Raw genomic sequence first — 18789 nt, forward strand, 5'->3', positions numbered from 1 at the left:
TAATCCATGCACCCATCCACAACCACTTACTCTAGCTCCACTGTTGGTAAATCCTGGGCAAGTCAAGATGTGGAACATCTCATGTTGTTGATGAGTTTACAGATTCACTGCATGGCTTCTTATGTAAATATTACCACCAACAAACTGGAAAAATGGATGAATGTATCCAGAAGTAGGGTCAGTCTTGGGGCAGCCAGTGCTGAACTAGCTGTATGGCTTGGCTTTTGAGACCTGAGTAACTTTTGTGCCCTAGCAATCATTTGGGTCTTCCCACATGGCACTAGTTTCCCTGTACTTTAGAGAACCCCTTCACATCCTCCTGGTCTGAACCTCTTGTTAGCCCTACCCCCGTCCCCTTTCCTGTACGGTGCTTTTGTTATTTATTCGCCATCAACCTCATCCCTGTCTACACATGCAACTTTCTTTGCTCCTTTTTCCTTGGTATTTTCTTTTTATCTGTCCTTTATTTCTATACCTTGATTTGTTTTGAACATGGAGAAAGACAGCAGTGGTCCCAGTCCACCATTGCCCACATGAAAGCACAATTTATTGTGTGTTTTCACTTCCTGTGCTTCTATTAAAGTCAACCAATACCCTTAGAGTAGTAGGAGGCCCTTCACTAGGCCCAATTTCTTCAGGACTTGGAGGACTGAATATTGTGTGTCTTTTGATCTGCAACACTTCGCATTGGAAGATTAAGTGTGATGCAGTTTCATCACCTTCACCACACAGACCACATTTCGGAGCTTCTTCCCTATACCTGTCATGTATAGGAGTGTGTAGGTGTTAAAAGTTCCTATGGCCTGTCATTAGTCCTACTATGAGTTTAATCCATCTCCTGTTAAGAGTCCAGAGTACATAAGTTCTCTTGAAACATGACTTTGGCATCCTTAGTGTGCCATGTTTTTGTTATTGGATTGTAGTCCAACTGCCTTCTGAGCCAGCAGTGTGGTTTTGATGTAACCACCACCTTAGTGAACAGTAGAGTAGGCTCCAGTTTACACTCTGCTTTCCCCCAGCCTCACAAGGGCCTTGTAGCATTCTGCAATAATCATTGAGATCTCTTGTCAGATCTTGCAGCAAGATCAGAGCTGTTTGCCTGTCTGAAGTTATGGAGATGTTCTGATCCTTGCAATGCTTAAGCATATTCTCCTCTGCGCACAGCATAATAGTGGATATTTCTGCCTGGAATACCATGGCCAACATGTGGTTTGTTCTTGCACTGCTTCCTACTTCCAGCTGTTAACATTGCAAGGTTTAGTGGAGCAGCTGGAAGGTATTGTTAATCAGTTGACATTCCCCTGACTATTCCTATATTTACATCCTTTATATTGCTGTGGAATTGTGAACATCTTAGAGTGATCCCATTATTTCCAGTTTTTAGCCTGTATGCCCTCACCTCAGTATGCGTTGACTAGATTGTAACTCTAAGGTGTAATGGTGGTGCGTCCAGCATGGGCTTCATCCCAGAAATGTGCATTTTGCTAATTCCACCTGTTACAGCTAAGCAGAGCTGTCTCCACACATTACCAAACTGCTTAGTAGCTATCTTCTGTTCTACTTTGTTCCACCATACTGTAGCTCTGTAAATTATCATAAGCACCAGTTTTGCTCAAAGTTCAGTGCACAATGTGCCATTGTTCTAACAGCACTAGTAAATTTGCCAAGTGCTACTATGACTAGGTTGTCTGCATATCCTTGACAAAAGTTGTCTCTAGTATTTAGTTCTTCAGTAAGTTCATTCAACTCTAGGTTCCACAGTAGCAGGGACAAAACTCCTCCTTGCAGACACCATCTTGTGGCGGTGTTCACAATTTTTCATTCATCATGGTGGCTTCTACCTCTCTTCAGCTTGTCACAGCCTTCATCCACCTATATATAGTGATCTCAATGCCATGTTCTGCAGTTGTAACAATGGACTCAAAGGCCGTATTACTAAATGTCCTTTTAGTGTCTGAGAAGATGCAGTGAGCAGTTTCCTGAAAGTGCAGTTCTTTTCAACCTCCCCTACAAATTGGTGAAATACGTTTCACATGATTTGCCTTGTTGATATGCATGTTGGTTTACATGTAGAAGAACCTCAGTTAGTCCTCTTTCCCTAAGGTGGACATTCACCAGTTTTTATAATGTCTTTAAGCAAAAGGAGGACAAATTGATGGGTCTCATATCCTTAGCCTCAGTGTGATCAGTTCTCCTTGGCTTCAGAATGAAAACACCCCTCAGTGTCCTTGAAGCATGAGGAATAATTCCTGTTGATGGGTTAACCATAAGCACTGTCCATAGTAGTCTAATTAAACTGTCTCCTACTTGTTGCAGTAGAGCTACAAAGATTTCATCTGGGACTGGTGACTTGAATGGTTGAAACATTGCCACTACCCATTGGATTTTTGTTTAATCAACACATCGTCTGGCAGAGTCCAAGTTCACTCTTTGATAACCTGTAAACCAGTTTCTCTCAGGGACTAAATCTTAGTCTATTTTATCTTCCAAGTACACTATGGAAGTGAGTCCAGAGGAGCACATACAGTGTATCATTCTCTATTCTTGTATACTCACTATCCTCTTTCCTTAGGATACCACCTTTATTAGTTGGTAGTCTGGTCGGGATTTTGTGAAGTCTGGATCTTCTTCACAGAATACCTTCCAGGATGATAGTTTGCTTGCTTAATTGGGTGGTTGTATTTGGCAAGGGCCTCTGGATGACCGGCCATTGTGGCCGAGCAGTCTAAGCACTTCAGTCCAGAACCGCGCTGCTGCTACGGTCGCAGGTTCGAATCCTGCCTCGGGCATGGATGTTTGTGATGTCCTTAGGTTAGTTAGGCTGGTTCAAATGGCTCTGAGCACTATGGGACTTACCATTTGTGGTCATCAGGCCCCTAGAACACAGAACTACTTAAACCTAACTAACCTAAGGACATCACACATGTCCATGCCCGAGGCAGGATTCGAACCTGCGATCGTAGCGGTCACGCGGTTCCAGACTGAAGTGCCTAGAACTGCACGGCCACACCGGCCGCCAGGTTAGTTAGGTTTAAGTAGTTCTACGTCCAGGGGACTGATGACTTCAGATGTTAAGTCCCATAGTCCTCAAAGCAATTTGAACCATTTGAGGCTTTGGATGTTTTTTGTGTTGCCCTTTCCCCCTTGTAAGGCGGATGTCACTGCTCTGACATTTACTTGAAATCTACTGGATTCCTTATCAAAGTTCTCACTTCAGATAAGCATGATTTGTGGTCTTTCCTATATGAGTCCCAGTCTGTTTTTCTTGGATTCCTGCAGTCCATGGTCTGTTGAACACCCTTTTCAACCTCAAATTTAATATAAACATAATCAAAAAAGGATGACGTCAATGCCACATGCCATTGTTTGCAATAGCTACCAGGTTGTGGGTATAGGCATAACAACCAACTAGCAGTTGTTCATTCTGCTATGAGCAGCTGTCTACCGATCTTCTCACTTCCTGGAAAGAACTAATACTGTTCTCATAAGGAAGGTAATGTGAGGCCAATGCAATTTCCCTTGTGCATTCTTCCTCAGGTGTTCCATCCTGATGTTACTATGTCCCTGGAACAAAAGTTGCCTCTTTGATGTTAAGCAGGTTTATCTGCAACACTGGTAGCATCCACGGTCGCTTCTGAGATTTTGATTATTGTGATGATAACCTGCGAGACCGCTACGATCGCAGGTCCGAATCCTACGGTCGCAGGTTCGAGTCCTGCCTCGGGCATGGGTGTGTGTGATGTCCTTAGGTCAGTTAGGTTTACATAGTTCTAAGTTCTAGCGGACTGATGACCTCAGATGTTAAGTCCCATAGTGCTCAGTGTCATTTGAGCCATTTTGTAACCTTTTTGTTGATTACCCTCCAATCCTCTGTTGAGAACTTATGGTTCTGTGCCCTTATTTTCTCGAACAGAATGTCTTGAGGAGTGTCCTTAAGACGTTTTGGTACCCAAACTGACACCTTCATGGCCTTGAAGAGCTCAGCTTTGCATCCTCCCACAGAGATATCATGGGCACTTTCTCATTAAGCCATCCACTGTTCTAGTCATCTAACAGACAATGATAAGAGCACTCTTTTCAAGATAGACCCACCTGAATTTGTGAAATGGACTAGCATACTACACAGTCTTTTCAGAGAGCTCTCTCAGTAAGCTTCACTTGCTGCAATGTCGTGCTAAGCAGTAGATATCCCTGTTGGATAACTGCCATCCTGAAAACAGAGACTACAGTACTATAGGTCTGTTTTCCTATTTCTTGCCTCAGCTCTTTCTGAATGTGATTATCCAGAGAAGTATTCTCTTGTTGCCTATCTTAGAAGTGGAGAAGTGGAAGTGGTCTGTTTACTCCTTGCACTCTGAGAAAGTCTCTCTCTCTCTCTCTCTCTCTCTCTCTCTCTCTCTCTCTCTCTCTCTCTCTCTCTCTTTTTTTTTTTTTTTTAGTTCAAGAACTTTTAGTTCCCTCCATTTTTGATTAGGAAGACATTTTTTGCCTTCCATATGTTTCTGTTGTATTCTTTGAGAAGTTTTCTTATCTGAGGTCCAAGACAAGGATGTAATCTCTCCATGACAATTTCCCATTCGTGGGCTGGTGTATTGCCCACCAACGCAGTAGTGGAAACATGAGTTCCAACTCCGATGTTTGGATGTTTGAGGTCTCATCATGTTCCTTGGTTTTTGTTTTTTCTTGTCCGGTGTTCTCCATTTTGGGCCCATGTGACTGGGCCATAAACTTGGTTCAGACCATGAAATCCCATACGGTGCAAGGCTAATTTTGGAGGGAGATCACCAGTTATGCCTGAGGCTCTGTTAATGACACATCGTCTCATAAGCTACAGACCTCTCTACATGGATTACATCACTCCTGAGGCCTGTCTGGCATGGGAAACCTGCCAGTAGCTGTGCTACCATTGACATGCTAGCACAGACGAGGCTTCTACAGAGCAGTGTCCCCAAGAGAGGTATATATAAGGTAATTTCATTATTCTTTATGGTCTTCATTTTCTCACCATCCTCAGTTCCCACTATGTCCCTTCTCCCATATCTGATCTAATGGTCACACAGTGCTTTGAGATGATACTCTCATTCACATGTCTTTCTTCACCTATGTCTCACTCCTCCTTCCCCTCCCCTACCCTCCCCTCCCCTACCCTCCCCTCTGCCCCCCTCCCCTGCTGCCCCCCTCCCCCGCTGCCCCCCTCCCCCACTGCCCCCCTCCCCCACTGCCCCCCTCCCCCGCTGCCCCCTCCCCCGCTGCTCCCCTCCCCCGCTGCCCCCCTCCCCCGCTGCCCCCCTCCCCCGCTGCCCCCCTCCACCGCTGCCCCCCTCCCCCGCTGCCCCCCTCCCCCGCTGCCCCCTCCACCGCTGCCCCCCTCCCCCGCTGCCCCCCTCCCCCGCTGCCCCCCTCCCCCGCTGCCCCCCTCCCCCGCTGCCCCCCTCCCCCGCTGCCCCCCTCCCCCGCTGCCCCCCTCCCCCGCTGCCCCCCTCCCCCGCTGCCCCCTCCCCCGCTGCCCCCTCCCCCGCTGCCCCCCTCCCCCGCTGCCCCCCTCCCCCGCTGCCCCCCTCCCCCGCTGCCCCCCTCCCCCGCTGCCCCCCTCCCCCGCTGCCCCCCTCCCCCGCTGCCCCCCTCCCCCGCTGCCCCCCTCCCCCGCTGCCCCCCCGCTGCCCCCCTCCCCGCCGCCCCCACCCCGCCGCCCCCCTCCCCGCCGCCCCCCACCCCGCCGCCCCCACTCACCGCCGCTCCCCTCCCCGCCTCTCCCGAACTCCTTGTCCTCTACTCCATCCTTCTGTCCTCCCCTCCCTCCTCTCACCTGCCCTCTACTCCACCACCTCCACCCTTCCCCCCACCCCATCCCCCTCCCTCCACACACTCCCCCTCCCTCCACCCCATCCCCGTCACCTCCCCCTCTCACCTCTCCTCGCCCTGTCACCTCCCCCTTCCCCGTCACCTCCCCCTTCCCCGTCACCTCCCCCTTCCCCGTCACCTCCCCCTCCCCCGTCACCTCCCCCTCCCCCGTCACCTCCCCCTCCCCCGTCACCTCCCCCTCCGTCACCTCCCCCTGTCACCTCCCCCTCTCACCACCTCCTCTCCCCCTCCCCCTCACACTCTCACCTCCCCCTCAAACTCTCACCTCCCCCTCACACTCTCACCTCCCCCTCACACTCTCACCTCCCCCTCCCTCTCCCTCTCTCCCCTCCCTCTCCCCCTCTCCCCTCTCCCCTCCCTCTCCCCCTCTCCCCTCCCCTTCCTCCACACCTCCCCCTTCCCTCTCCCCTCCCCTCTCCCCTCCACTCTCCCCTCCCCCTCTCCCCTCCCACTCTCCCCTCCACTCTCTCCCCTCCCTCTCCCCCTCTCCCCTCCCCCTCTCCCACTCCCCCTCTCCCACTCCACCTCTCCCACTCCCCCACTCCCCCTCTCCCACTCCCCCTCTCCCACTCCCCCTCTCCCACTCCCCCACTCCCCCTCTCCCACTCCCCCTCTCCCACTCCCCCTCTCCCACTCCCACTCCCCCTCTCCCACTCCCCCTCTCCCACTCCCCCTCTCCCCCTCTCCCACTCCCCCTCTCCCACTCCCCCTCTCCCACTCCCCCTCTCCCACTCCCCCTCTGACCTCTCCCCCTCTGACCTCTCACCATGTCGCCCTCCCCATCTCACCTCTCTGCCCTCCCCCTCTCACCTCTCCACCTGCCCCCACCCCTCTTACCTAAGCTCTCCCTCTCACCTGCCCTCTCCCCCTCTCGCTTCTAACCTGCCCCCACCCCTCTTGCCTAAGCCCTCCCTCATCCCGTACCTCCCTCCCTCATCCCGTAAATCCCTCCATCCCTCAACCCATACCTCCATCCCTCAACCCTTACCTCCATCCCTCAACCCTTACCTCCATCCCTCAACCCTTACCTCCATCCCTCAACCCTTACCTCCATCCCTCAACCCTTACCTCCATCCCTCAACCCTTACCTCCATCCCTCAACCCTTACCTCCATCCGTCAACCCTTACCTCCATCCCTCAACCCTTACCTCCATCCCTCAACCCTTACCTCCATCCCTCAACCCTTACCTCCCTCACCTCTCCTTCCCCCTCACATTTCCCCCTTTCCTTCCTCCTCTCATTCGCCTTTGCTCTCCCCTCCATCTCCCCCCCCCCCCCCCCCGCCAGCCCGTGCCCCCACCACATTGGTTCATCACTTCTAACTGGACGGAAAGTGGTAATCCATGAAGAAAAATTTCAGAGTCGCACCCTCAGCTAGTAAAGTCATGGCAACAATCTTCTTGGACACTGATTGGGTTAATCTGTTTGACATCCTTCCTCATGATGCAGCCACCAATTCTGAAGTATATTGTGTAACCCTCAGGTAATGGAAGAAATTACTTTAGCTTGTTTGTTGCCACAAAAATACAAATGAACTTCTCCTTCTCCATGGCAACACAAGGTGTCACACAAGTCTGTACACCTAAGAGAAGGTCGCTAAACTTCCTCGGACTGTTACTCCTCAGCCACACTACGTCCCGTATCTTGCACCTTCTGTCTTCCATCTGTTTGGCCCAGTGAAGTGCCCCATGGGAAGTAGTATGGATGATGCGGACATTATTGATGCAGCAAGCCATTGGCTCCAATGTCGACCAGTAGTGTGGTACTGTGCGGGCTTACAGGTCCTCCCAGTAAGATGGTGTAAGTGTGTTGCATTGAACAGAGATTATGTAGAAAATTATTATTTTTTAGCCAGAAGAGTGGAGTATAATATGATGGACTTTCTCAATGTCCTCTGTCAGTCTTATCTGGTAATGATCCCGTATTGCACAGGAATATTCTAGCAATGGATGAACAAGCATAGTGTAGGCAGTTGCTTTTGTAGACGTGTTGAATCTTCTGTTGATATTATTAGGCATTTTGCCTCCAATAGGTAAATACTGATTTAGGGTAGTCTGTTAACATTGGCTCAAGGCACATAAATAATTAAAACTGGTAAGTTAATTTTATTTAAATTTAAGATGTCTCTAAAATAAAACTGAAAAATTAGGATATATCTTTCCTGTGACATCGAAGCGAAAATGCTAGCATATTGTGCATACGTCCCACTGCTATTTTAAAAGCCTGTTCTCATGAGGCACTGCATTTAAGGCCCATGAAATAAACTGAAACTAAAACATTGTGAAATAAGACCAGAACAGTAAGCGAATCAAGCTCATCCTCTTTGAAAGTATGTATATTTGCATATCACCTATTTTATTATTTTAATTTTCACACATGTGATTTATTGTCTTTTGTTGCCTTGCCTCCCAGTACAGTGTTGTTAAGTCTGAATTACAGTCACTTAATTTGGTTAACCCTATTAAATGTTTTTTGTTCATGATGAAATGAAATTTGTGACGCAGAGCACATTCTGGAAATGGAGGATGGAGTTCTTACGCAGGTGGGTGGCCAAACAGTCATGCCAAGTAGTCAATGGAATATGACTACTGCATCTCTTTTTGGTCCATCAGTAGAGTCATACATGAGACTTTTCCAGATTATTTTCTGAAATGAGATTTTATTGCATCACTTGTATTTGTCTTGAAATGTGCTGGTAATAATGCATTTCACAACAAAATATAAGTTAGTTTTTCCAGTCTATTTAATTTTTGTGCCGTTTTTGGGTAGAAAATCTGTTTTCTCATTACCATTTATGCTACAGTGAGACAGTATCCACTGAACTGCAGTTGTCTTGTTCATCTGTTGTAAACATTTAATTGCTTCTTGAAACTGAATGAGTTTTGGAACTTGTGTGTTGATAACGTCCAATATTACTAGTCTGGAATCACACAATATAACTGCTTTGTTGAATGTGTGTACATAGCTGTTTAGGTGATTTATTGCAGTTCTGATGGTCTCAACTTCACCTTCAAAATTTAAGTGGAAGCAGTCCTAAAGTTTGATAGAAAATTTTCGTGTGTGTTCCTATGCCAACATTTTCTTCTTTTTCCATTAATGACCCATCTGTGTAGAAGTGGAGCCACTGATCTTCAGGGGGATCTCAGATTTATTGTTTCCAATGCTGTAGCTCTCGTTATTTATTTATCTGTTACACTTTCTTTATATAATTATCCGTGATGTCTATCTGATATTACACTTAGGGAAGCAGAATTAGAGTAGTGGAAAAATAAATCTTTCAGCATCAAATTTTTGGTTGTTGAATTTGTGATTTTATGTCTTTTACTTCTTGGATGAAGATAATTTGTGTTTCAGCTGTCTACTATTATTGCTTATATTTTAGCCATTCATGATGGGGCATTCAATAAGTAATGGAACACATTTTTTTCCGTGGCCAATTCTGGTTGAAAAATGCAGAATTTGTTGTGGGACTTCATGGAATATTCCTGCTCCAGCCCCTATAGTACCTTTAAGTTTCGATAGGTGGCAGCAATACATACAACCTCTCAAATAGTTTCTGTAATGGAGATGCATTCCAAGTAGAGAGCTGTCATTGAGTTGTTTGCAGAAAACGAGAGCATCACAGATATTCAAAGGCATTTGCAGAATGTCTATGGAGACCTAGCAGTGGACAAAAGCATGGTAACTCATTGAGCTAGGCATGTGTCATTATTGCATCGAGGTTGTGCAAACCTTTCCAATCTCCCATGTACCAGCTGGCCACACGCAACTGTGACTCCTACAATGTTGAGACATGTGGACACACTCATTCTGAGCTATCGACGGATCTCTCTCTCTCTCTCTCTCTCTCTCTCACACACACACACACACACACACACACACACACACACACACACACACACACACACACACACATTCGTTGCACAACTGGACAACTCTGTTGGTAGTGCTGACACAATTATCCATCAGTCGGGCTGCTCAAAGGTGTGTGCCCTGGGTTCCTCGCTGCCCAACAGATGACCATAAAGAGCATCTATGTGGCCCAGTGAAGGTTGCACTCCATAGGAAGCAGTATGTGTATGTTGGGGACGTTATTGAAGGAACATGATGCTGCCTCTGTTATCGACTAGTAGAGTGGAATCAAGTGGCTGTACTGGCCGTCCCAGTAAGGTGGCATAAGGCCATTGCATTGAATGGAGATTATGTTGATAAGTAGGGTTTTGTAACCAAAAGAGTGGGGAATATTATGGTGTGTTGGAATCCTGAATAAAACCAACCTGCTTTCAGAAAAAAAGAAATGAGTTGCATTATTTATTGAATGGCCCTTGTTATATAATTGAACAAATGAATCAGTTTTTGATACTGAAGCAATGCTAACCTTTGAATACTTATTTCAGTAGGTTATACTCCAAATGTAATTCTTGTAGATACTAAAGATGTTGATTTTACTCCATCATTTATAATTCTCAGTGCTTGGTTATGGACATTTTCTAACCTGCTGATGTTTCTGATAGTAGTTATAACAAACTCTTCAGTACCATATGTTAAAAATGGCCATGTGGGTTTTCCAGGTGTTGTTGAGCACTGTCCTTGAACAACATCCACAATTACTATAGTAAATATCTCTACAGTATGTGGAATCTGCCAGTACAATTTTTGATCCTTATAACCCCCTGAATATTTAGGTTGTTCATTGTGCTTTGTATCCCCCCCCCCCCCCCACACACAATTGTACTTTGTATCTCCCCCCCCACACACACACACAGATTTTTTAGATCTACTTTTGGATGAGAGCAACATACAGAAAATATTTGGTAGTTTGTTTTCTGAGTGTTTATTTCCATAAAGTTTTCAAGTGATCACTCTTCTAGGCAACTTATCACTAACTTCACTTTATTTGATAATTGATTCCTTTTGTTGTTCAGTACTGAAATTCAAATAACTAGATCACATGCATACAGTCTGGTTTTTAATTTTCCTCTTGTAGATATGTTTGAGTAAAGGTCATTGATGAAAAGTTTGAGAGCATTGTACAATATGCTTTAGATATGTGTGTGCCAAACAAAGTTGTGAAGGATGGAAAAGACATGGTTCAGCAGTCATGTTAAAAAACTACTACAAAAGCAAAGAGAGTTTCACCACTAATTTAAACATAGTCAAAGCCTCACAGACAAATAAAGAGTTAAAGTAAACCAAACTCTGTGTAAGGAGAACCGTGCATAAAGCATTCAAAAGTTAAGCATTTAAAAGTTAAATTCTGTCTGCTGACTTGACAGAAAATCCTAAAGTTTTGGTTGTATGTTAAATCTCAAACTGGGTCGGACACATGTGTCCAGACATTCTGTGACCGTAATGGTAGTGGAATGGAGGACGACACAGAAAAGACCTGAAATACTCAACATCTTTTTCCAGTACTGTTTCTCATTGCAATGTAGTGCCTCTTTTAAATCATCGTACAGATGACAAAATGGCTGATATTGAAATACAGGGTGGCGCACGAAATGAGTTACCATTTTGTTTTTGAATATAAACTTTATTGTCAATACAATCTGAAAGGAACATATAATACAATAAAGAGCCGTCCATGGAGATTTGTTCTAACTCAGCACATGTTCAATATGTCCACCATTTCATTTCCTAACTTCCTTCAAATGAACACTGAAGTTAGTTATTACCCTATGGCACATGTCTTCTATAACTTCATTGCAAGCTTGAAGAATAAGTCTTCTGAGCTCCATTAAATCACGTGGACGTTTCAGGAAAATTTTTTCCTTTAGGTATCCCCAAAGAAAAAAGTCACATGGGTTGAGGTCTGGACTATTGGGGGGCCAACTTTGTCCATCATTGAAGCGACCTGGAAACCTGAGTGAAATGATCCGCATGTCGAAATGCTCGTGTAAAAACTCCAACACAATGTTTGCAGTATGTGGCCTTGCTCCATCTTGCATGAACCACTGCGTGTTGAAGGGCAAGGCAGTAGCAAGAAGCTGTGGAATGAAGCTATTGCGAAGAATGCTCAAATAACGCTCGCTGTTCACAGATGCTGTAATCCTCGGAGCATAATGTTGTTGTTCATGAAGCACTTGTGGGTTTTCAGTGGCCCAAAAGCGTACATTTTGTTTGTTAACCATACTGTCTAAATGAAAATGCGCCTTGTCTGAAAACCAAACATTGTTGAGAGTTTCTTCCCTATCCTCTGCCCACTGAGCAAACAGTAGTCTCTGCTGCTTGTGTTCTTCAGTGAGCTTCTGTGCACAGGTCATCTTGTATGGGTTCATATGGAGGTCACTTTTAAGAATGCCTTGAATGGAGCGTCTGGATATTCCCAGTTCCACTGCTGCCTTTCTACTTGATTTCCTGGGACTTCTCTGTTCAGCAACTCGTACCACTTCAATACTCTCCGGCGAACAAACAGGCCTAGGCTGAGCCACTTCGCTTCCAATACTGTTCCTTCCGGTACAAATTTATGGTACAACCTGTGGATGGTCTTCTTGCAAGGGACCCATTGTGTTAAAAAGTTGTGGAAAACGCCTGTGAGTCACAACAAGGCTTTTCGTTTCGTGAAAAAGTAACACAATTGCCAATCGTTGCTGTGTCGTCAGTCTTCCATTGTCAGCCATTGCTGCTTACTAGTCTCCTAGCGGCAGTATCACGAATTGCACGTCATTTTGTAACTCATTTGTTTTTCCAAGCTCTGCTGGTACTGCTGTAGAGATCTCAGCGGGATATGTAATGTGCGTCGTAAACTGTGAAAGAAACAATTGGTAACACATTTCGTGCGCTACCCTGTAAGTGACCATGGAGTAGAAAAGCAATTGAAACTGCTCAACAGAGGGGAATGTCACTAGACCTTCTGGGATACCAATATTATACTATGTAAAGTGTGCAAAAGAACTTGTTTTTGTCTACCAGCAATATTCAATAGGTCTTTGGAGGAGTGAAGTGTTCCTGGCAATTGGAAATAAGTGCAGGTTGTTCCTGTTTTCAAGAAGCATTGTGGAAAAGGTGCACAAAACTAGGCCCGTCTCTGACATCGGTCAGTTGTAGAATATGCTTGCATATCATGACATTTTTGGAGACTGAAAATCTCCTGTAGGAACCAACACGAGTTCCAAAAGCACCAATCTTGTGAAACCCAGTTAACTCTGTTCGTTCGCCCATGAAACCTCGAAAGCAGTAGATATAGGTGCCTAGGGAGATGCTTCGTTACTTGAGCTCCAGGATGCATTTTGTACAGCTCTACACTGTCGCCTAATGAATAAAATACAAGCATATGGAATAACAGGTCAATTGCATAATTGAATTGAATTGAAGAGTTTTTAGCAAACGGAACACATCATGTCATTCTGAATGGAGAGAAGTCATCAGATGTAAAAGTAACTTGGGGCATGCCCCACCGGAGTGCTACATAACCTAGATAACCTAGTATATAACATCGCAAGTTCCGTGAGGCCATGGATGATGCTATTGTGTACAGAGAAGTCAAGATGGTGGAAAATTATAGTGAAATGCAGAAAGACCTGTAGAGGGTCGACACTTGGTAGACTGGTGCAGGGAGAGGCAGTTGACCCTCAACATAAACAAATGCATTGCAAATACAGAGACAGAAAGACCCTTTATTGTATGATTACAGAATTACAGAACAATCACTGGGAGCAGTTACTTCCATAAAATACCTAGGAGTATGTATGGGGAGTGATTTGAAATGTATGGCCACATAAAATTGATCACAAGGAAGGCAGTCTGGCAACTAAGATTCATTGGAAGAATCCACAGGAAATGTAGTCCATCAACGAAGGAAACGGCTTACAAATTTCGCTTTTGTCCAATACTTGAGTATTGTTCATCAGTAGGGGATCCATACCAGATAGGGCTGACAGCAAAAATAGAGAAGATCTGAAAAAGAGCAGCATGTTTCATGTCAGGTTCATTCAGTAGCCACAAAAACATCACAGAGATGCACAGTGGCAGACACTACAGAAGAGGCATTCAGCATCATGGTGTGATTTATTGTAAAAAAAAAGTCTACCATTGGTCACCGCTGGAGGTGTTGCCTACGCTCACGTGATCATAGCTTGCTATCGAAACCCAGGCATAAGGTAAATTTTTTACAGTTTCTTGCCACACCTGGGTAGATGTGATGCCACCAGCAGTCGACCAGTGTGTAAAACATTATATTTACGTAATCCGCTCTTATAAGATGGTAGTCATTAGTTTTGTCTAAGATATATATTGTAATTTCACAATGTGTTCGCCCTGAAGATGGCTCCTGCAATGGGCTGAACCGGTTGGCACTAAATAAATAAAAAACGTGATTAAGACTGTTTTCTTAATACTAAGTTAAATCCTGTACTCCTCAGTGAAGAGAAACCAATGCTATTGATTTAGATTCCATTACAGATGTTACCTTTTCCACCTTCTGTGTGCACCATGGGGCTCAGGTGGCTTACTGTGGTTTGTAATGGATGCCTACGTGCCAAATTGATTGTCTGGAGAGGATATTGTACTACCAAGTAGGTCAGTGGTTGCCAACCTTTGTCCTCCTTCCCCCCCTCCCCCCCCCCTCCCCCATCATAGTAATTATTGCCTAACTAAACCGTAGAATGAAAAAGAATTTTCTTCAAACACTTTCATTTTTAAAATGACAAAAGATAATAATTTATTTTTTGTAAGTGTTTTACTAAACCTTGAAGTAATGAGTCAGTGGGACAATTGATACTGCATACTTCTAACAATCTTTTTTTTTTATAGAATTTGACATGTCCTATACCCTTGTAAAAAGAGATCTACGAATGAATAAAGCTGCTACTACTACTACTACTACTACTACTACTACTACTACTACTACAAATTCTCAGTGTATCACAACTGCTACCTACAAGTCCTTCTCAGAAAAGAAAGCTAACTACCCACATGGAGGGTATACACTTGTTACAAAAAATACTTTCTGTGACCTACTCCTCTCCCTAGCGACACTTGCTTTACTCACACCCTTCACTACCATTTAAAATCAACCACATTTAAAGTATGTGTACATAGTAACAGTTATGTCATGCTGTCAATTAGTTCATTTAATGTTGCAAAGAAAATAATGAATCACTTTCTGGGCAATTGCACGAACTTCCTAGAACTTGGAGAAGGCATTTTTAGGAGATATTTAAGCATTGTGATGTATGTGTCACAATGTTACTGTCATTGAAGCATGGTACAAATTACAAAGTAGGTGTGCTTGTTTGACAAGCTGTAACCACCGAGCGAGGTGGCGCAGTGGTTAGACACTGGACTCGCATTCGGGAGGACGACGGTTCAATCCCGCGTCCGGCCATCCTGATTTAGGTTTTCTGTGATTTCCCTAAATCACTCCAGGCAAATGCCGGGATGGTTCCTCTGAAAGGGCACGGCCGACTTCCTTCCCCATCCTTCCCTAATCCGATGAGACCGATGACCACGCTGTCTGGTCTCCTTCCCCAAAAACCAACCAACCAAGCTGTAACCTCCTCCACGGTGTTTCATATGTTAATACTAGTATTTGGAAAAAATGTAGTTATTGTTAACTTATTCAGTATCAAAATGTTATGAAATAGTGAAAATAGTAACAGGCACTTAAAAGTAATTTAGTTTAGTTACTGAATCACATTTCAACTTATTTGTTTTCATCTCTCAGAAAATTACATTTTACTCCTCGAGGGCAATTGCCCTCAGGTTGGGAACCGCTGATCTAGGTCTAGGGCATATCATACTTTGTGTCTAGATATAGCAATTGATTCGAATGGCAGTGCTCTGGTGTGCACGAATTTGGCAGGAAATTTCCTACGGTGAGAGCTCTTCTTGCCATGAAGTGACACTTAGTGCACAATCTCAGCTTTGAATGACCCATCAGAGGATATTGACAGACTAAACCATGTACTTAAACAGCATTGTTCTGCTTTTGACTGGAGGCACAGCATACTGTACTGAAACGTACCGAGAATGCATATTTACTTTTATCTCTACTGCATGGGTGGCTGTAAGTGGCAATTTGCTGTGGTCAAAATAATATGTAGGAAGCAGTTTCTGATCAAAAATTGTAAACTATGAAAGCCAAAATTTTGTTTAAGCACATAATGTATCGTGTGAAAAGAAACAAGAAGAATATTGAGTAGAGTGGATAAATGTAACTCTTGCAGGAAACTCATTGGTGGTCTCAGAATTTTTACATTTACATGTAAATTGATTGATTCTGGTGCTTTACTCACAGTTAAAATTGTCAGTTCTTCATTATACACCCTACAAAATGAATGTCGGAATTGGTTCTGCTGTACTAGTGACCACCCAGTTGAGCACCCCACAAACCAAACATTGGTTCTGCACCCCTCTGTGAGTACAAAGTGGGATTATTTGATAAACTATTTCCCCATAAACATGACAGTATTGAAAGTCTACATAAATTCTAAAATTAATTTAAAGTTTAGCAGATTGAAGCCTATTGTATTAAGCATTTTTATAGGTTATTTGAGAAGATGGATTTTTTTTGTTTCCAGTTGCCTGTTAGTGCTGCAGGAAACACAATGTATTGTAAAATGTAAATGTTCTTGTTAAGCAGTAATTGGTACACTCATTAACTGCCACATAAAAATTGGTTTGAGATCAGCTGACAAGTATAATGAAGAAGCAACAGATTGTGTCAAATGTTTCCTCTAGCATACTAATTAACAGTCTTTAAGTAAGAAAATATTATAGCTAATTCCTTTGAGCCTAGTTTGTCTGTCATTATTGTAAATGAATTTCCAGTGTTATATGTTAACAAAACGGCAGCAATGAAAAGAAATAAAAGGCAAAATTTGTTAACATGACAGTCATATTTGACTCCCCCCCCCCCCCCCACCACACACACACACACACACACACACACACACACACACACACACACACATGCTGGATGTATTCTAGGATAGGATGCTTGGAAGTGAAAGACAGAGTAACAAATTCCCAAAGAAAATTAAAAAGTTAACAGAAATTTCACTTTTATTTGACTAAAGCCCAAAATTGTATTAAAAGTTTTATGAAATCTTGACATGCACCTTTTTCAGCCACTCATGACAACTGAAACCAGAGTGAAAGCATATACAGGTATAAGTGTTTCTAGACAATGTAGAGAGAGCAATGAGAAAATGCACTGTATCCCATGTTTATAAAGTAATATATATATATATATATATATATATATATATATATCTCTCTCTCTCTCTCTGTCTGTCTGTGTGTGTGTGTGTGGTGTGTGTGTGTGTGTGTGTGTGTGTGTGTTCACCCTGGAGGCTCCAATGTCACTAACATTTTGGTTTTTTCAGTACCATTGTTGGAGATGTGGCGATGTTTACTGCACACGCTGCATAGATAAACACACGTCACTTCCTGGACATATGTCACAACGTGCTGTACCTGTTTGCAAGCCTTGTTACCGTCTGCTGCGTCGTTCCTCATCTGTAGAGTCACCATGATGCGGTGACCCTGTGACAAGGGCATCATGTGACCACAGTCCACCTGACGATGCTGCTTATGCTCCATGCCTGGGACTGCCAGTCCCTGCTTCCTTGCTGGCAGCAATTCTCAGTGCTCAGCACTCGGCCAGCCTCTTCTAGTGTGTGAACTGCAAATCGGATTTGCTCATCATCATGACTCTGCTATTCTTTGAATGAACAAAGATTAGCTCAGGCAGACCTGATACTTCTGCCTGTGTTAACAGTGTAATGAAGATTGAGACTACAATTATATGATTCCCAGTATGACATTAATGTTGCAGATTGTGATCAGGTCTGTTTAGTTCATGTTGCAACTATAAAGGGAAAGTTATGATGATTTATAAATGGATACAAAAGACTTGTGCAGGTTTGTTAATGAGAGAACCTTTAACTGTTCCAAAGTCCTGAGTTTACATAATTTATAGTTGTCTGCTTATTCTTTTTATAGATGCTCTCAAAAAAACATTTCAGCATTGATCAGACGTTACGCTTTGTTTATGTTAATCACACCATGTTGCCTTGCAAATAAAGTGTAATAATTGATTATTGCTTTTAGATTACAGATGTACAGATTAAAAAAAAGAGGAAAATATGTTAGGAAAACCAATTAATCATGTGGAATATATCAAAATGAATTATTTGTATAGTGTATAATATTATCTTTAGGAAGGAAAACCATCAGCCTCTCCAGTGTTTGTTTGATGAGCGGAACTATGGAATGCTTCTAGTGTCAGTGACTGATATTCCAATGAATGGATTGCTATTCTAGCCATCCTGTGATGCACTGTTTCTTTTTTTGACTGACTGTTTTTTCCAGTCTTTATAAGTGAATTACTAGGGTTGTGTTTAAACATTTCGTGCTATTATGAAGTGGAGTATTGACAGCGAGATTTTGTAATAATTTCTGAGTGTCCGAAACTCTGTTGGAGAAAAAGCAATTCCGGTTACTAACTTCATATTGCGTTTTATTTTTTATGAATTTTTAAAACACTGGGTTAGATTAATCTGCCATCATGTCCTTGCTGTGATATTTATTGCTGTTGCTTTTAATTAGGAGCTCTAAAGATACATGATGAATGAATTTTACTTGCCATTTTATTCAAAATTTGTAGAAGTTTACATTGGACTTCAGAATGAAATGACTGAATCAGCCATATATAATGTTCACAAATATATTTATTGATCTTAGTTTTGTTATCTGATAATAATGTGAAAATAAATATAGTTAGTGGATCACTTTAAAAAAAAAAAGTAGCATATACATTTAATTATGTCCCTATAGAAGTACAGCTAATACAGTCTATAGTATGATCTGTGTATTATGGAAAAGCAGAAAGTAACCTGTTAACCACCGAGTTGTTACCTGTAATACTTAACAAAGAAATGGGCTTTCATCTCTTGCTAGTCATATCTATGTTTATGTAAAGCA

At 43.5% G+C, this 18789-nt stretch overlaps 1 protein-coding gene across 1 annotated transcript in view; it reads left to right on the forward strand.

Annotated features, from left to right (window-relative positions):
• The window catches only part of LOC126198520 (myotubularin-related protein 6), a 454460-nt gene extending 435955 nt beyond the window's left edge, over positions 1-18505 (forward strand). The window contains exon 13 of the mRNA XM_049934906.1: positions 17190-18505. Within this exon, the coding sequence (XP_049790863.1) occupies positions 17190-17339 (150 nt within the window). The 3' untranslated portion in view covers positions 17340-18505. The remainder of the gene's footprint in view (positions 1-17189) is intronic.
• The last annotated feature ends 284 nt before the right edge of the window (positions 18506-18789 follow it).

The sequence above is a fragment of the Schistocerca nitens genome, chromosome 8 (genome assembly GCF_023898315.1).
Source record: "Schistocerca nitens isolate TAMUIC-IGC-003100 chromosome 8, iqSchNite1.1, whole genome shotgun sequence".
NCBI classification, from domain to species: domain Eukaryota; kingdom Metazoa; phylum Arthropoda; class Insecta; order Orthoptera; family Acrididae; genus Schistocerca; species Schistocerca nitens.